Consider the following 20,731-nt stretch of genomic DNA (forward strand, 5'->3'; position numbering starts at 1 on the left):
TCCCCCACACACAAAGTTGTCCACTGTTGGTTTTGTGATAATTTACTCAAAGTCTTAACAATTTGCCCCCATTTAGTCAACAGTGCAGAACAAAACAGAGACACAGCAGAGCATAAAATTAGAGAGGACAGACAGAAAATTTCGTCATTAAAACTAGTGTGGTTGAATATTTATTATCCATATCTAAATCATGTAGAGTTTGATTAGCTTCACACAAGACGAATGTGTGGATATAGAAATTTTCAGAGTTTACCAAACTTTTATTTCTGAAGCACTAATTTTGAAATAACAAAGTGACATAATGTTTTGATTTTCAAAAATAAAGCCTGTGACCCAAGCCCCCTCTCTTTTTTAACGTGGGAAAAAAAAATGCTTTTTGAACCATCTTACGAAAGGACATCAGTGATAAATGACTGCTCATAATCGAGTTGTTGACAAACTGAAGCTCTATAAATACACTTTAAAAGAATGAATTCAGCCGTTTTGATTCCCAAAGAGAGCCGCGACGTCAGTCTCGCTCTACTGTGTTAATGGGACACAGCTTTCAGGGGGAGGGACCTGCTCTGACTCCCATTAAAGACAGTAGCTATAAAGGAGCTAAAGACAAGACTGCAGCCAGCACATTGAGACACATTGACGAAGACGCGGCAGAAGTGTGTGTGTGTGTGTGAGCCCCCGGCTGTGTGGATAAATAAATAAAAGAAGAAGCCTAGAGAAAGGCTTGGGTGTAACAGTGTGAACGAGAGGCTGAGCCCAGAGCAGAGGAGACAGGAGCGCAGAGAAGGAGGAGGAGGGTGAGAAAGAGTCAAAGAGAGACAGAGGAGAGAGGAAAGAGAGGGAGACAGACATCAAAGCGTGGAACAGGTTCTTTCTGCAGCCCTCACACTCAGCCTCTGCAGACATGCCTAACTTTGCCGGCACCTGGAAGATGAAGAAGAGTGAGAATTTTGATGAACTTCTCAAAGCCCTGGGTAAGCCCTCTCCTCTCTCTTTTCTCCCTCTCCTCTCTCCCCTCCATAGCCAGCACCACATCCCTGCATGAGGTTGACTATCCATCACGTCCATATAGAAAAAGGCTTTTCTTGTTCTTTTGGGAATGGCATGCCTGACTTCCAACAACATCTTATTGTTCGGAGGAGCTCCCTGGGAAAAGGAGGCAGAGATCTACAGGGAGATGCTACTGCAGGGAAATCCCTCGGCTTTACAGGAGATATGAAACACTGGATGCTGAATTCCAGCCCAAACAGACGTGGTATTGTTACATGATGAGAGGAGGGGGGCACAACATTATTCATGTTAAGCATTTAAGTAGGGCATGCATTAGCAATGCCAGGGGAGGTCTCTGGAGCCCAGTGTTGTTCTCTTGTCTCCCATCTTTTTCACCCTTCTTGGTCTTAACTGATGATTGTGATGGTTTAGATTTGGACCAGTTTAACTGGGTCATTCAATTGTGTTGCAGCGTTTCGTCACGCCGGGACTGCTGAAACAGAGAGGGCACAGCAAAAGGGCTGGGTGTCTTTAGAATAATGTAGAAATCTTTAGGGAGAAGTCGCGCTCAGAGTACAGCGAGCGGCTGCAGCAACTCTCCAGGAAGTGTTGACACAAAACTGGATTACAACTTTTTAGGCATGAATGGTTCCCATCTTAGCGCAAACAGAGTGAGTGAAGTTGAAAAGTGAACAGTTTTGTACCATGGAATAACCAACAATTTAGCCATTTGTGCCGCTGCACAGAACTTAACAGCACATGTAAGATTTCTTAAGGATTTAAGAGCAAATTTGTTGTAAATACCAAATGAATATTAATCTGCAGCTGAAAATAGTCCCCAGCCAATGCACTGTTCACTCTTGTTCAAGAGACATTTACCAAAAACTACAGTGCCCAGTTGTTTCAGGAAGTTTCTAAGCCTTCGATGGGAAACAATGAATTAGGATCTGAGAGCCACAGACAAGCAGCGAAAGTTAGAGAGGGTTCAGAGATGGACTAACACATCGTTGGTGTTTTTTATTGGGGTTTGATGACAAAGTGAAAAACTAGATAAATAACAGCCTTATCCTTTAAACTTCTATTTAATTCCTTGGTGTCAAAAAGAAAACCCCAAAGGCCATCCAAAAATACAATTATTTTGAAAGTCAGTAAAATTCATGGAAGTTTTTGATTAACTTTGAGTCACAAAACAAATTCAACACCTCACAAACATGCTTGCTCTTAGTATAAGGTCCATAAAACAACTGCTGCTCTGATTTTAGGGGAACTCTGAGTTTAGCGCCTCATCCATTCGTGAACACATTAACCACATCTGCTGGAACAGATCACTCGTTCGCTCTTACATAAGGGCCTGGTCAATTGAGAGCTGCGATGGGCAACTAATGTGGATTCCAGTGCTGCAGGGCCGCCACTTTCCATCAACATCTTCATAATTATCTGTTGACTCGGAGGTTTCCCTACTGTAGGAGGGGACTGTTAGATCCAGGGTGCAGATAGGAGCACACTGAGTGAACAGAGCTGTATGGAGTGATCAGACTCACAGACTGAGAGCAGGCATACGTGTCTGAGCAAAAAGGCTGATTTTGTAAGACTTGCCTGAGTTAATGGGGACTCTATCAGGACCTGCAGAAACCTGAGATGTTTGGTTATTGGTGTTAATACAGTCACCTTTCTCTACCTTGCCCTAGGTTTCTGTAAGACCATGTACTCCATTATACAATAATCTAAAACCCAAAGCCTGTTGTTCTCTACGCTCATTTTGGACATAGATGAAGCTAAAAATGCTTATTAAGACTTGAACAAATGCCAACTTTTCAGACATGAGGGCAGACTGCCTGGCTAATTCGTGCTAATACATTTTTAATGCTATAAAAACACATGGCGCGATCCCTCAGATCATGGGTGGGGTCAAGTGTAAGTCAAAGTAATATGTTTTTATTCCTGGGTGTTGACCATGTAAAACCACGGTGGTTTTGGGTTTAGGAGGATCTTTCAAAACTAAGTAGAGCTGAATTTCTTTTTTCAAAATCCATGAAAACTTTGCAACATTAAATACTTGATCTTGTTTGTAAAGTCACAGGTTTTTTATGTATTCGAATATTGGTAAAAGAGGGCAATGAAATAAAAGACCCAGGACCTTTGGCAGGACATACAGCCAGATGGCCTTGCAGAGTCAAACAGGGCGCTGCAACAAGCCTGGGCTGTGCCACGCGCAAGATCGCCGCTCTTACAGCCACCAGACAAAAGGAGAGCCGGCGCTGATCTGCCCCGACATCCTCAAGACTTCGTTTTTTTTTCCTCCAGACATGGCTGAACAATCCTTCACACGGGCTTCAAAGCCAGAAATTCCACAGATTTCTCCCAGTTTTGAGAAATAGTTGAGGTGTTCTGTCAGAGCCACAGAACATTCATCAGGTTTTTTCTCTGAAGCATCGACGTTTCTGTCATTCCTAGTTAGAGTTTAAGCTTGTGGATGTCCATGTTTAAACACACCAGTACAAAGAGATGCACCCAGTATGTGTCTCTGTATCTGAGGTCCTGTGCCTGATTGAATGTGGCATCAGGGCCTGGAGACGTCTCAGACTGGGTGGGGTCGAGGGTAAAGCAGGACAGAAAGACAAGAGAAAATACTGGAGGTTGTTTTGGTGCAAATTTTAGAACCGATGAGACTGAAAGAGGCAGTGAAATGACTTCATCTCTCTCTTTTGTGCAGATTTTGTGTCTGTCTCTCAGTTTTTCTGTTAAATACATGTAAATTTGATTTAGTTTGAGCTAAATTGAAACAAAATTAAAGAACCATTTACCCAGTATTAAGATACAGCCAATTTTATACACTTTCTCTTTCGTGTCTCAGCTTCTCAGTATCGAGCAGAGATCAACCTTTAGCATGCATCCTTTCTTCTACTGCTGTGTCATGACTAAAGTTGATTTTATGGGGAAAGAAACTGTCTGTAACTCTTGCTGACCTCTGTCTGTGACCAATAAGAAGCAAAAACAATGGCCTCTGGCACTTCTGTAATTATGGTGGAGCATAATGGACACTAAAAACATCCATGGTGTATTAGCTCACTGATTAAAACAGTCACGAAACAATTATTTCATAAAGAGATAACATACCACAATACACATTACTGAAATTACTACAATAACAATTATATCTGCTTGGATCTTTTTCAACTACGAAACAAGTTTAAAAAATGATTAAAGGTGACAGATAAGTCAGCATGTTGTAATTATGTAGTCATGAGTAATGATCAACAACCATAAAACATAATTTTCTTCTATGAGACAGAAAAATATCCCATAATTTCCCTTTAATGAATCTTGTTAAAATGATGAAACTGAGCCCTGTTTCTTCTGTTGTTGCTCGGGCCTGTGTTGTACCTGCTCAGGGGTGAACGCCATGCTGAGGAAGGTGGCCGTGGCGGCGGCCTCCAGCCCCCACGTGGAAATCCGTCAGGACGGTGAGCAGTTCTACATCAAAACGTCCACCAGCGTGCGCACCACCGAGATCAACTTCCACATCGGTGAAGAGTTTGATGAGGAGACGGTGGACGGACGAAAGTGCAAGGTACATATTGGAAACAGCACAGTCAGACTCAACAGATTGTATGAATTCTGGTGTAGCATAAAGGGAAAACTACAGACTGAAGGAACATGTTCGTGTTGCTGACCATTTTTGAAAGCAGACTATACAGTTTCTATATCATCTTATTTATTTTCCTGTAGTTCCAGCAGCAGTGGTTTCCATTTTTCCGTGCACCATGTAAATCTATTAAGAGACTATTAAAACTGAGTTCTGTAAAACATCACAGAAAACATCAGCGCTGCATTAATTTAGTCAAAATAATGTACGACTATTGTAGTGGCTGGGAAGCAAGAAGGTCCTGTGTTCGGACCTCGGGCCTCTCTGTGTGGAGTTTCCATGTTCTCCCTGTGCCCTCCTCAGGTACTCTGGGAACCCAGAGACATGCAGGTCAGAGCAGTTAGAGCAGGTGTGCACTGCAAATGACCTGTAGGTGTGAAGGTAGGTGTACAGATAGACTGGTGTGACTGCGTCCTCACCCAGTGCCAGCTGGGATTGGCTCCAGCAACCCCAGAAGGTTCTGTAAATAAATGATGCACAACTTTACTGAACAGTAACAATGCAAAAGTTCTTTTCAAGCTTATTTTTTCAGTATTTTTGTCTTTATTTAAAATTGACAGTGTTATGATGTGCAATAAAAATCTCAGAATCAAAGTGGAAATATTGTGGTTTTATCAAATGTGTCTTGACAACTGCGTTGCCCCACAATATTCAACTTTGAATGTATAATTATATCATACAGAAATGAATAGAAAGCAACAGCTGCTCAGAATGGTAGATAAAATAATCCAAAGTTCTGAAACTCAACAGCGCTGTGTACAAAATTGTTATTTGTGACTTTAAATAAAGTGTACAAGGTTAAGGGGTTTAGAGGTTAAGATTAATTTGAGTGTTGGGTTTAGGTGTGACAAAAACTGGTTCCCATTAATTAAGATGTTATATTTTAGGGTTATGGCTCATTATGGCTCCAGCAGATATGGATACAGATATGGACGACTCCTTCTGTCCGTACTCCGCATTAATTTTGTCCGTGTTTGTGCATGTTTTCTGGAAGCTCACGGATACAGAAATGGAGACAGAAATCATGGGGCCAGTGTAGTTCAAGTGAAACACAACCACAGGACACGACAAAGACATTTTTAAAATGGCGGAACCTTTTTAGAGGTTGTACGATGTATTAAATGGCCTCACAGGCACTCTAAACTCTAAACTTTTCACATCATTTAGATTCTCCTGGTATCCTTTGTGTGTTTGTGTGTGTGTATTCACAGTCTTCAGAGCTGTCTCCGTGCTGTTGTTGCTGAGTGTTCAGTGAAAGATTAACCTCCACATGCTCTCGTGTATTGGTATCATGCTCACGCCTGTGCAGCTGGATTAAGGGCATCTTGAGTTGGGATGATGAGAGTTTCTCTCTGAACCTTTTGAGGCCCTCGGGGGGATTTCTCACATCCCCATACACAGCCAGAGCTCCTGCACAGGTTTGGAGAGTAGCCAGAAGCATACATTATACTCTTCTAATTTTTTTTTTATCTTTGGGGAAACGTTAAGGTTTTATAAATTACTGGATCCCATAACAATTTCTGCTCTGCTCTCTCTCTAAATGTTAATACCTGTAAAACAAGACTCCGTTAATCATAAATACAAAACTTGGACTGGACTGTTACTTTAAGTACTGAACTGACTGAACTGGCTTCTTGGAGACGTCTCCTGATATGATCAACACTGAGACACTGACGTAATAAATATGTACGTTGTTCAATCAGATAATGAAGATGAGGCAGCTCGATTGTTGATAATGATAATGTGAAGACATATTCTGATCATTTTCTCACAGCTGGGCCCAACCTGTTTTTCTAATTTATGTCAAAGCAGAAGAAATCCCCTTTGATTTATTATTTTATTCTGTTCTATAATTTGCTCCTTACTTCATAAAATGAATTACATCGATGTTGTATGTGGTATATTGTAAGATACTGTTGTGAGGGAAGAAGTAACATGAATCAATCCTTATTTTTCCTCTGGGTTTTAAAGCTTTTCCATGTGATGTCTGTGCCATTCAGTTTGTTGGAATAAGAAGTCAATTCACTCAACAATTTAACTGCACAGACACAATGAGGAGAGTCAATGCTGAGACAAGATGTCATGGCAAAAACACACTGCAGCTGACTCACTGCAGGTAACGAGAGTCTTGCATTAATGGTCGAGAGGCTGACATCTGTTTATCGCCCTCTGCTACGCAACCAGAGTCTGACAAAGACTCTTGTTTGGTGTCGGTGAGGACGCAGTGGGTAAACAAGGTTAGGATATAACCCAGTGTTGTCCTGTCACACGGGGGGGGGGGGGGGGGGGGGGGGGCAAAACATAAAAGTAGCATGTGTTAACCAACAGACTCAGTGTTAAATGTCTATACTCTCATTGCTGTTACATAACTTGATTGTGTGGCAGGTTGAGAGAAGCTAAACAGAAACTAGAAAGAGTATTTTACACGTTCACTTTAAATCAAACAATCTAAACAGACATTCAGTTGGAGGTTGAGTGAGGAGGCTTTAACATGTGTGATATTACTGATTAGATTTCATATGGTATGTCATGAAGAGGCAACCATGAAGCACGAATCTGATTTTTTTCTGTAAATGTAAATGTAAAGGTAATTTGTTGAGCAGGTACACAAATCTTTTTTTCTCCTTGTGGAAGTCCTGCAGCTGGTGGGTATACAGTGTCTGCCTCCATCGGTATGTACACACTTTTCATGAAGAAGAGGCTGCGGCGGCAGTAGCAGTGAAGCAGAGGAGCGTTACGTAACAGGCGTGGGACTGGGAGCTGTTGACAGCCACAGTTAAACTTTTCAAGTTTCTCTGACCACTGGATACATTTTGGGTTTTGTAGATGAGATTTTCCATATCTTTTTAAAACACCACTTCTTTTTAAAAGAAACTGCATCTTGGATCAAAGTGGTTCCTCCTCATAATCTCAAAGTAGCATTAATGTACAATTGCAGGGTTTGAATAAAAAGTCTGATTTCCTCTGAAATTGAGGACTTTTGCTAAATGGGGTTCCACATTTCAAGTTAGCAGATATATTGCAATTAATAAAACCTGTCAATAATAGATCTATGACATTCATTTATCATTAGGGGGCTGAAGCATTTTTTTTTTTTTTTTTTTAGAAAATCCTTATTTCACTGCACAGTGTGGTCTGATATTTACAGGCCCACAGGTCTGTAAATGTGTTGACCTTTAAAAGTAGAGGTATATTCACATAAATGAAATCATAGATAATAAAAGTAGCATAATCTTAAATTTGTCATGAGTTAGCTTGCGTTCTTTTGCAACCATTTCTAAGCATTAACCTCCATTTCAGTGTCAGTCCCTTCACTCAATCTGGAGGTGACACTTTTTCCCATCTCGTGTTTTGACCCTTTTGTTTAGATTTAGATCACACATTGGACCTTCAATGTCTGAAAACTAGGACAATTAAAACCACTGGAGGGACTTCGGGACATTAATTAATTTGTACAACCTGTATTTTAAAATCAGCTGTTGATTGTGTTACATTCACATAAAGTATTGGACTGGTTGAATTTGTTTATTTTCCTAAATTGCCAGTTGGACTGTTTGACTGAATGCACGATTTATCTCATTTGCATTGGAGCAAACATAATGGTGCCGAGAGAAAAACCATCCATCGACTGTACAGTCCACGTATCAGCAGCTGCTCCGCTGGAGCATCCTGAAGCAAAGCACTGCGTCTTTCTCAGCTGCAGGACTGCTGCTCTGTCAAAACAATAAACATTATGGTTCCCACTCTGTTTTTTTGTTTTGTTTTTTCAAGAGAGCCGCAGAGTTTCTGGTTCTATCCTCACATGTATTGCTGAGACTTTACCATCCTGAGACATTCTCGGGCAGCAGAGAGCAGTGATACTGATGGTTGTGGAAGAGAAATTTTGCTCATGGAAAGGGAAAAATGTGTAATTTCGTGCATGGACTCCATTTGGTTAGCAAAATTCAGCCAACATCCTTTCTGGAGAGATATGTTTTCAGAAAACCGACCGGGTATGTGCAGTATGGTTTTCATTAAGTGTCTGATCTGTGTATTTTGTCTATATCACATCTTTTAACATGCAAAATTTCACATATTCAAACAGCAGTCAAAAGCTAAAAGGGGAGATACAGATTTTTGTCTCTACCTGTTGTTTTATGGTTTGAACTCCATGTTGCAGTCAGGGGGAGCAGACATGACCTATTTCAGATCCCAGGAGACAGCGTGGCTCCTTCTGTCTGTGCCCTGGGGCATGCTGGGTACTGGGCAGGACGAGATGAATCTCAGTGTGGCTTTTTTGCTATACAAAGCCTCTCTGCTACGAGGCCAACAACTCAAGTTGTCATCACAAATTTGCTGCATCCATTTGTCTGGGTCTGAGCTTCAGCATCACAGCAGTCACCTGCAAAAAACGGTTACAACAAAATCAGAGAGTTTGTCCCTCATTGCTTTGACATTGTATGAGGTTATTGTATGAGGTTAAAGTGGCCTTCAGCTATTCCCCAAACTGAGCAGGATATTTGAGGATGTCTCTGGAGTTGAGTTTCAGTGTGCTGTAACGCCCGGTCTCATTTTGGATTCTGCTGTTTTGCTGCTGAAGACCAGACTGAAGGCAAAAAGTGAAGCTGGCTGCGGTAAAAGAGCAATAAAGAGGAAGATACCAATCAGTATCACTCGACCACAGACAGCAGAACAAGCTGTAAACACAACACTGACATTTATAACTGTCTAAAGAGTTTATGTTTTTTACACAACCAGAAGACACAGACCAAAATGATCATTCATTAGGACTCATGTTTCTGGTCGCCTGACAAATGTAAGCCCAATATTCATTTTCTTTTGGCTCTGGTGGGTTTTTTTCCCTACTGAAAACAGCTGCCTGCTGCTGCTGCTGCTGGGAGCAATGCCGAGTATAGCTGTGAGCCTTTAAATCAAAACAGGAAAGTTGACGGCTGGAAAAACCAAAACAATGAGCTGTAAGGCACTAAAATGCTCCATAAAGCTGACAGTGCTGCAGAGTCTGGTGATAATTTTCTGTGGGGTTTGTCTCTACAAGAAACCCCTGTTAAAGCACTTAGGGTCACTTGAGTAATTGTTTACATACAAAATGTTGATTAGTGCAGCGTCAAGTTTATGTTATGTTTTGTCTCCTGAAATGTTAAAGGTGAGAACCAGAACTTAAACTCCACATTTATTGTTTCTTTTCATGTCCTACGTGCTTGAGTACAAAGCCAACACAATTTAAAATATATCATTTTATCAATAGTTTATTACTGTTTCGTATATTCTGTCTATTTTTTTTTTACAAAGAAGATAGCGAGACTGTGGCTCTCAGCAACAAGCATATTGTGCTCTTATGTGGCATCATACACAAGACTGGAGCTAAACCTGCAGGAGGCAGCGCCCACTGACACTGGCACATGTGCCACGGGGATGCGAGGGGGGTGGGGGGTGTTGGCGGACTCTCAGGTGGAGCGACTGGCAGGAGAGGGCTAAGTGGGTTCTGGCTGAGGCCAGCTGCCCCCATGGTTAAAGGGATTACACGCTGATCTGCGCCTGGCGAAGAGCAGAGGGCTGATTAACACCGCCACAAGGTTAAAAAGCTCCTGTTAATCTGTGTGAGTGCGGTGAGATCAGACGGTCTCTTCTCACTTCCAGGAGGAGAGAGTGATAAGGTGTTTGCTGTCAGTGACACAAGCGACAGGGAAGCAGACACCAGACAGACAGGCTTTAGTGCAGAGTGGGAGTCGTAATGAGGCGATTATGTACCTGCTCCGATGGATAGAGCTGTTTGTTAATGTGGAAAAACCTCCAAGACAAACATTAGCACAGCAAGAGTCGTTGCTGTTTTCTTCAGCTGAGGCTGAATTAAGTTCAAACTTTTTAGAAATAAAACAGCGTCTGTGGTGAGGCTGCAATATTTTCACCTGAATGCTTACGCTTCATTTTCTAGGATGCAACAAAGCGAGTCACTTCTGGGCAGAAAGGCTTAGACAAATGGACCCTTTTAACCCAGCTGGTTGCCATAGAGACACACTCACAGTATCAGTCACCTGCCATGGGGCGATGGAGAGGCACAGGGAAGCAGACAGGCTGTGTGAATAAGAAAATGTCACAGAAAAACACAAATGTAAGAGTTCAGTTGCACACTGACGGAAGGTACAAGGACAAAATGGCATAAGTATGTCCTGATGATGGACTATACAGTATCCTGTAACATAAAGATGATGGTAATTCTTTTCCGTGAAGCTTTGCAGACTTTTGACTTTTTTGTATGAGTCTCACTTAACTCAAGGCTAAACAATTCTTTGTTATTCTGCCTGCTCCTCGCATTGATTTAAAAGTACCTATGTCCCTAGAAAACTGTGTTGTCACCCACAGTTTCAGCTGTGCAGGAAACTGAGGCTGTAACATTTTCAGTCTTGGCTGATTTGGAGTTTTATTTTCTAAATAATTCCCCAATAATTTCCCAGGATAAAATAATCAAATTTAGCACTAATTACAGACAAAACATGTTCAGCTGAAATTTTTTCAAATTAACAATTAAAAATGTGAAATTTGTCTACAGGCAACAGTACAGTTCGGTATTTATGAGGACTAATGCTCTCTGTAATGAATGATGAATATGGTATTATATCAGTTCAAGGAAATTCTTCTCAACAAAATCAACAACTCAGCACGATTAACTAAGTCTAATCACTCTCTGTGATTTGTCTGTTTTTCTCCCTTTAATCTTATACGTTTATTATGTCCAAATAATCTGACAGGAAGTTTTCTGGAAAAAGCAGATGGGTAAAATACAAAGTCACGGAAAGCAAATACAAGAATTGAGTATACTAAACATGACTTTAGCAACTCCGAATGGCAGTTTCAGATATAACTATGTCAGACACAGGAACATGGGGGTGAACGATTTCAAAGCAACAAACCGACTGCACCTGCTTGCACTGAAATTGTCTCAGTTTTCTACAAACAAAAATATATGCCGCCAGAATAAGTGTGAAACAATCATTAACCATGTGATAAGAGGAGAAAGACGAAATATAACACAATTCTTACAGTATCTTTAAACCAGATATTAGAAAATTACTGGAATGACCAAGTAAGACCAAAAAGTCAAAAAGTCAAAATCATCTCCTTTCCTAACCACTTGTCCTCGATGGATAACGTCGTGAGGTCAAGGATTTAGGAAAAGACAACTGTAGTGCTGAGAGAATCTGACTGCACTTACTCCAGGATTTTTTTTTAACCAAAACAAACAGGACTGAAATTTTGAAAGATGATATGAAAGGAAAATACAAGTAGAAAGAGCTGAGCCATTAAAATAATAATTCAATAAAAGTAAGTGAGTAAGGGGACAGAATGTATTATATTTAGATATATGCAGGCTGTATAGAGTTTTGACTTTTTTAAACATTTGTTAAATACAGAAAATTATTTCTTTAGATCTGGGTTTTGAAACAACATTTATCTATAGATCATCACGACGATAATACAGATGATGTGCTTGTTTGTCATGATGACTCCTAACTGGATTTGAAAGAAAATAGATCTATACTTATGGTCAGATTTTCATTAGTTTTGGATTAAGTCACAAACATAAAGCAGCTGCTCTGTTGTTTTTTTACATCTGCTGTGGTGAAACTACAATTGAGCATTGTTTTAAATGTTGGTGCAACAAGGAATTGTGGCATGGCATTTTCTAATTTCCCATTTCATAAAGGAAGGTCCAGTGTTTCCTATGCTAAAGGAGATAAGATAGGAAGCACTGAAGCTCCTTTCCTTATCATTTAGAGAACTGGACCAGCTCTCATCATGGCTGCTGATACTTAAGGTCATTTCATTCAGCGAGGAGCCTTCCTAAGAAAAAAAGCTTATGGAACTTTTTATGGAAACTCATCATTCAAGAAGTTGGAATTTTTACAATTGACTTTTGTACTGTCAGATTTTTTTTGTTGTTGCAGTGTTGAGTGGTTATTAGAGAAAGTGCAGTTTCTGCACTGTCTTCACCACCAGATTTGTTGCATGGTAAAAAAAAAAAAAAAAAAAGAGCTGATCTGATAAAGAGCTACTGTGCTTCAGATTTGATGCCTTTAGGGTAAGACATAAGCTACTGAGAGAGGAATATGAGAGACAGATAATGTGATCAAACTGTGGGAAGAGAGGAGTCCAAAGGTGGAAATTAGTGTGTTATTTCAGGCTGTGAAAGAAATGTTGTAAAATCCAACATAAAACTTAAAACCAAGCAGGAAATGAAATGTTCCCTCACTACTATTTGTGTCTGATGAAGAAGCTTAAGTCTGTCAAACACCGAATCAAAGCCAAAGGCAGCAGATGTTCTGATAAGTAAAACACTGCAGAAAAAGACAGCACACGGTAAAGCCTTGGACTATCAGGGTGAATTTGTCTTGGTCTCAAATGTGTGTGCACAAACTCTGGTGTGTTATCTGGAGGAGAACGACTATGCGTGAGAATTTGTCTGTGAGTTAATGTGCAGTAGAGAGAATGAGAGAAAATCCATCCAAGTCAGAGGCTGACTGATGCTAACGCTAAAATGGAGCCGTAGCTAATTGACTCTCTGGGTTCTGGCTTTATGAGAAAAGAAAATCAGAGGGAGAGTTGTAGAAAGCTGCAGAAAAGCCCTGCTGTTAGGCTTGGCAAAGTCTGCGGACAGCAGCCTGCAGGGATCCATGATGGCTTTCCTTACCTTTGATATGGTGATTAACATTTGCCTCTGAGAAACCAAGGCTGCTGCTTCATCCAAAACTGGGTATAGGCACTTTTCAACGTACAAAATTGTACAAATGATAAGACAAATTGTCCATGAACAACACTACAAATGTACAAAAAAAAACTTCATGGGTTTTCAGAGTGGGTTTGTCCAGAGTTTTATTTTGCTGGATGTAAATGTTGAGCTTGAGTTGGATGAAACAATGGCAGCTTTGATCAGCCCCAGGCTTTGGAGTGGGGTCACGGGCTTAAGACGATGCGCTGAAAAGGAAAATGCAGTTGGCTTTATTGAGAGGAAAACACTTTTCAGCTGTGTGTGAGGATCAGAACAGCAACACAAAGCCAACAATGAAGAGAAGATGTAAGGAGTAGGCTGATATCTGCATTAAAGACTTGATAAGAAAACCTGTAGCTGTAAAACAGCCATTAAAATACTGGTCTGACATTTTGGAAAATACACTTTCTTGAGTTGATAATGATAAAAGTCTCATATCTGCCAGAAGGTACAGCTAGGTAATGGCTAGCCTGTTAATTAGTGAACTTTAGCTTTAAAAATGAGAGTGGTATCAATCTTCTCATCTCGCTCTCAGCAACAAAGTGAATAAGCGTATTACCCAAACTGTTCCTGTAGCAGAACAGCCTGTGTGACAGTGGACGGCTGAGGTAATGAAACATGAGGGTGGCTAATGGACCCCAAGCTGACCAAAATGACAAATCCTCTCTGCTAGCACAAATTAGCGCCACAGGGTCACCTTGGTCCTGATCTTTCATGAACCCTTAACTCTGATAGGCAATTTGAGTCAGTTACTTCAGGAGAAATTAGTCCTGAAGTCACAGTCTGACTAATCCTGTTGAAGTCATTTGAACTATTATTGAAGTGAATTAGCAGACGGGGACCCTGACCAACCACAGTGCTAAGAGGATTTTATGGTTGGTTTTTTTCCCTCAGTCAGGCCACTGATTTATAATATCATATTTCTTTGTTCATTGATGTCTGGCCTGACCATTAATGAACTAGGCTGTATAATATATGGTCAAAAGTTGGTGGACAGCTGAACATTACACATATACTTTTATTACATACAGAGGGGTCCAAGATTCTGAAACCTCTTTCCCATTCAAGTGAATGTTATATTGTATTATAATTTAATATATTATTACATATTTTTAATTGCATATTAAAACCATTGGCATTAATGTGCTGTTGTAACAGCATTCACATTTTGCAACCTGGCTGCAGGGATAAACTAACTAACTAACTAACTAACTAACTAACTAACTAACTAACTAACTAACTAACTAACTAACTAACCTAAACTATGAAAAACAGGCAAGAGTAAAAATAAAAGTATACTTAAACTTAACACAGGTTTATCTATTATCTATTACTGAGCCCTTTACCACACATGGCTGGACGAACATACTTCTTCCTGAGCTATAAATGCTTTATACTAAAATATTTAATATTATACTACTACCCTCTAAATTCAGTTTCTGATTTTTTAAAAAATTTCTGGTTAGATGTCAGCCGTACAGTTGCTGAATCAGTTTTGTATCTGTATATATATTATACAGTGCCTGTTTAACTGTTGTTAATGAGGTCGCTTGAACCACAACAACTACACATTGTGAACTTTGTGAGGATGTTTAGATGCAATTTGTGGAAAAAAAAAACTGCCAAAAAAATAAAAACAAACTCTATAAATGGAAATAAATAGATAAAGAAGCCTAATTAAGTTTCAGAGGATTTTGTTAAATATGAAACAATGAAATGAAAAAATCCTCCTCAGTGTCACTTAAAGGTAACTTGTATGAGATTTGTTGTAACCAACCAAAAGTTATGTTTAGATTAAGTCTTTCTCATCAAAATGCATTGTGCCAAATTTTACAGTGTTTTAAATCCATCATCATCTACATCATTGTTTACTAGCTTGCAGTCTTTGTTGGTGCATTACCGTATTTCCAGGCTCCTTCCTGCCACATGTTGATCAGGAGAATAGTGTGAAACCACTGGCAGGGCTGTATGTTGCATCACCCGTGTGCACAGGACAAACACAGTGGGGACCCACTTACAATACGAAGGTTGTGACTTCAGTTGAAAATCTTGTTTTGTGACCTCCAGTGTGTGTCAGTGTGTCGGTACACTGTAACATCACAAAGCCCTGTGTTTTACCATCACTCACACCCTCACGTTGACATTCCCACCTTGTTGTGTCTCCCCCTGCAGAGCCTCGCCACCTGGGAGTCAGAGAACAAGATCCACTGCCAGCAGACTCTGGTCGATGGCCAAGGCCCCAAAACATACTGGACCCGAGAGCTGAAGGGAGATGAGCTTACACTGGTGAGCGCACAGCCATGACTCACTATCTTACTGGAAGCTTCTTAATAGATTACTGCAAAGAAAAGAAAGGAAAACATTTTAGTTCAGTAGATTAATGACTTTCAAATAACTCATATTTCTGGCCGAGGTCTATGCCCAACAAAAAGAGAAAAAATCCTAAACCTTACTCTAAGAGCAGACAGGGTATGATCTCATGGGTAGCTAATCTGTATGGTTTGCCTGTTATGTGGCTTGTTCTCATGGAGGCTCAGAAGTCGTCAGGTGCATCAAAATCGGATTTTCAAGCAGCTAGTGTGCTCTGTTTGAGAAATGGTTAATGAAACAAGGCAGGGAGTGAATGAAGTCACCCTGGAGATTCATCTGTAAAGGAAATGAGAGAGGCCGTTTCCCAAGGAGCCAAGCTTTCATCCACCCCGCAGAGAGATGTGAAAGGAGAACAAGAGGAGCTGCTACGCTGACATTGCAGGAATACCCCCTGTATTTATCCAGATTAATATGGGCAAGAGTCAATGGGTCTAAAGCCCCCCGAACGATGTGCAGGGGAACAGTCCAAGACCAGGGGACCACACGAAAGGTTCTCAGGGACTCGACAGTTTTCTGCTCTCAACGTTCGGCGCTCCCACGCTCTGCTTTGTTGTTCCTTGAGTACTTGTAAGATGAATGTCCAACAGGCAAAAGCTTGAAACAACAATATAGAAGGTTTAGATGCTGAAAAAAATCATCACAGGATGTTTGCAGAGCTTTGTAACACAAGCCAGAAGCGAGTACTGGGAAGAGGAGCTTTAATCATATCTTCAGTGCTCAGAAGAAGGCAGAACGTATGAAATCTTTCCCAGCGTTTGGGTGAAATGAGCAGGGAGTGTTACAGCGCCTGACTCTCCGGTGACACTTTGGCCCGGCTGCCCTGGAGGAGCTGAAGCATTCACACACTAATGGAGATTGATCCGGCCGAGCTGTGACAGCAGCCGAGCCTCTGTGTATTTCCCTGCTCTTCTCACCTCAGCTCTCCCTGCTGTCACGCCATCAGACAGACCGCGTTTAAACTGCGGCAATCAGAGACCCAATTCTGCATTTCTTTAATCAGCAAAAAGCTGCACAGTCACACTCATCCAACACATTATAGAATTCACACATACTGTAGTTACGTGGTATGACATTGGCTCTGAGTGTATGCAACTTGTAGATGTTGCCATGACAACCATAACCAGCAAATGTCCTCATCCACCTGAGACAACTGCCCTAGTGTTGGTGCCACAGCAGCTTTGCAGGGGCAGTGAAGGACAACAAGAAACTGTGGTGACAAAGTGAAGATGCCTCCATTCAGGCAGAACTCACAGGCACCTTGAGTGAAATAGGTTTAGACCACATGAGAGAAATATTGTTTTGGACATGGATGTAATAGACCGTTAAAAGTAATTTGCAAGTCTGTCTTAATACAATACTAAATGTGCGTTAAAAAAGTTGTTAGCTGCTGAATCTTGTCCTTCTACATTGTAAGAGATGGGAGACCAAATCTGCAGTCCTCTGACAGATATAGGCAGCTTTTTTCACTGAGAAATTCCCTGTCTGAGTGACCCGACAGCAGCTCAGTGTGGAAACACTGTCAGCAGAAACACAGAATTGCTGTGACCATCCAGAATAAGAGAAATGGATAGAAGTATCTCCTTAAATACAAATATAAAGGTCTGTGTTGTGCTACTCGAGTCCAGGACTTGGACTCTTGAGTCTTGTTTTCCGAGATTAGGGACTGGACTTGGAATTGAGCGCTGATAACTCGGAGTTGGACACCGACTTGAACATTGACTGTATTTGCAGTTGGAAGTTGGAGACTTGGGCACAGATTTTTGTGTTAGTTGTGCATTTGTTTGGCTACTGTGTCACACAAAGTAAATGGTGACAGCTGCATCATTTGTGTTTAATGTTGACCTTTTTTTTCTATGTCAGAGTGCATTGAGCACTGGAGTCCAACCTTGATGACTTGGACTCGGACTCAGACTCGGACCTTGGTAATAAGGACTTGACTCTGACTCCGACTTGGACTTGTGTAATTGGGACTTGGAGGAATAAGTACATTTTAGAAACACTGTATATTGGCTCAAAATATCAACTACTTGTACTTTTAATGAAAACTGATGCCTGCAGAAGTTCACTTTTAGGCAGTCCTTAAGAAAACACTCGCACCCTCTCATGTACCTGAACATACAGTATATCATGACTAAAACAAGGTAAATCTACTTTTCCAATCACTTTCAGTTTCTTGAAATCTGTACATATTTACCAAAATTAACAAATTACAAAAACTTTTGAAAAACTTTTCAAAATCAACACTCAAGTCACAATGATTTATCACTTTCAGCTAGCTAGCTAACTCACAGCAAGGTGCCGACTATTTTGAGTGCTCTCTCAAAGTTTAGAATATGACTGTTACTGTTTAACAGAAAATGTGATTCCTGCTGCTGTTATCTTTGGTCCTGTCTCACAATACAGTATTTATTCTTTTCTTTTTATATAATTTGTCAGTATTCATCTGTGATTGGAACTATTACATATTGACACATGTAAATATGAAATCACATTAACTTCTCCACCGTATGTTCAAACTAAACAATCAGCCTAATATCTTGACACCAGCTGGGAAATGACAGCATAAAAATACCTGCTCATAAACATACATTCTCATTGAAGTACAAAACTTGATGCTGATTAAGTAAATACTGTATCATTAAAATCCTGGAAAATTTAAATCCTCTCTGGAGAAAAAGACATGAGTCATCTTTGCACCCATGCAGACAACCTCTTTCTTTTGGGACGAGCAACTGGAAAAACCAAAACAGCCACTGTCTGAACCTGAATCATATCTACATCTGTCCCTCAGACACAGAGACAACCCCACAACTGCAGAGCTTCAGCTTGAGTCTTAGAGGAGGAGTGCTGATCATAAAACAATGGTCTGAGTGTCTGTGGCAGTTCACACTGTAACTGGGGCACATTTCCATATGATTTGCATGATCCGTTTAATTGGCTTAGTCTGAAAACACTATAAGGGCAGGGCTGTGTGGATTTCCTTCAGCTACATCAGCCTGAAATAAAATTGGAAAATGATGGAGCATCGGAAGATTGGACTTCAAGCCTGTGCATTCAAATGATGCATAGATCAGTTATTAAGCAGTTTCTTTTGGTTTCATCATCAAGAGTTGGCCAGCGTGACCTAGATTGATGTCCATAATTTGCCTGTGATGTTGTGACATATACATCATTGCTTTATATATTTTGAAATTTAGTTGGACAGTTTTATTCACTGTGAACTCAAATCCAAATTTTTTATTTTTCTCAAATAAGCCCATCAACTTTGCCTCTCTCATAATGAGAACAATATGGTAAAACTATCACAACCTACAATGAGACAAGTTGTAGAGACACATAAAGGTTCAGTCTTGAAACAAACTAGCTCGTACAATGTGTCCAGCCACATTTAAAGAAGTAAAGTAGTAAGTACTGATGCAAATTGCCACACACACTGTCTCCCTTGTACCGCTGCAAAAATTATTTGTTGTGTGTCTTTTTAGTCCTTTCACTGTGTACTTGTTTGCACACATTAAAGCGATATATCCATCCATTTTCTTCCAGTTATCCGGGGTTAGTTTGTGATGGTAGCAGGCTAAGCAGGTTATTCTAGATGTCCCTCTCTCTAGCAACACTTCCCAGCTCCTCCAGGAGGATCCCAAGGTGCTCCCAGGCCAGATGGGATATGTAATCCCTCCAATGAGTTCTGGGTCTACCCTGGGTACTTCTCCCAGTTGGACGTGCCTGAAGTACCTCCAAAGGAAGGCGTTCAGGAGGCATCCTAATCAGATTCCTGAACCACCTCAATTGGCTCCTTTTTGACAATCCCAAACAAATTTCAGCCGCTTGTATCCGTGATCTCATTCTTTTGGTCACTACCCAGAGCTCTTGACCATAGGTGAGGGTCGGAATGAAGATCGACTGGTAAATCGAAAGCTTTGCCTTCTGGCTCAGTTCTCTCTTCAGCACAATGCTCTGAAACAATGTCTGCACCACTCTGTCTGTCAATGTCCTACAAAAAAATCCATCCAAATCCAAAATCAAAAATGCCACAACTCCTAACAACTACCCAACTGGCAAATGCAGTGCCTTGGATGACCCTGTACTGTTCTATCAGAGCCGGGTTTGAGGGCTCTGTTCAAATGAATGAGAAGGCTGCATTGCTTCACATCATGCTAAAACTGGCCTGAATGCAGCCTCAGACCATCTGACGATTACCCCCGTTGTAGCGTACCAAGGTGTTTGCTAAAAGTGTTTGTTGAAGCTGAACAGCAAACAGCTTCAAGATGTGAATCTCATTAAACTCATAGTAAGGGCTAATCACTGTCAGGTGTCTAAAATGCAGAAATGTCTTTGTGTTTCCTCCAGATTTTTGGGGCAGATGACGTAGTGTGCACACGGATTTACGTCCGGGAATGACGCTCTACAAACTTCGTCGGGACAAGGCAGAAACCCAGTTGAACCACAACTTGCTTAAACCCTACAACACTCTGTCATGCTAACATGCTAACACATTTGCAAAGTATCCTGTGTAATCTGTAAACATCAATCTGCATAGTCCCTGTAATCTGGTTATTTGTAGTGAGTATTGTGTCTGCAGTACAGTAGCTGGATAGCTCAGTGTCCATACCTGCAACCCTGGTGTCAGCTGTTTACGTAGGATTTAGTCATCAGTTGCATCGATTAAGTATTCATGACAGGAAACAATAAAATGGAACAAACGGTTTCAGAGCCTCTTTCCTGATAATATGCGTTTGTTTTCTTGTAAACAAACATAGTTTTGTCTACATCCAGTGAGCCAGTGATGTACCTCGCCATGTCAAAGCTACGTACAGGTACAACACACCTGACCACACCCAGCTGTGATGTTGGGTATGGTTAGAGGTTCAACAGACGTACAGTGGAGGAAATTATTTTATCCCTCGCTGATTTTGTAAGTTTGCCCACTGACAAAGAAACAAAGTCTATAATTTTAATGGTAGGTT

At 40.8% G+C, this 20,731-nt stretch overlaps 1 protein-coding gene across 1 annotated transcript; it reads left to right on the top strand.

Annotated features, from left to right (window-relative positions):
* Nucleotides 1-515: 515 nt before the first annotated feature.
* crabp1a (cellular retinoic acid binding protein 1a) lies at nt 516-20,472 on the top strand. The gene is made up of 4 exons (XM_071492668.1): nt 516-971; nt 4,380-4,558; nt 15,570-15,683; nt 20,115-20,472. Exons 1-4 carry the CDS (start codon nt 902-904, stop codon nt 20,163-20,165), a joined length of 414 nt encoding a protein of 137 aa, XP_071348769.1. The 5' UTR covers nt 516-901; the 3' UTR covers nt 20,166-20,472.
* Nucleotides 20,473-20,731: the final 259 nt, after the last annotated feature.

Source organism: Trachinotus anak, unplaced genomic scaffold (assembly GCF_046630095.1).
Source record: "Trachinotus anak isolate AG129_WGS33_773 ecotype Australia unplaced genomic scaffold, CSIRO_AGI_Tana_v1 ptg000002l, whole genome shotgun sequence".
Lineage (NCBI taxonomy): Eukaryota > Metazoa > Chordata > Actinopteri > Carangiformes > Carangidae > Trachinotus > Trachinotus anak.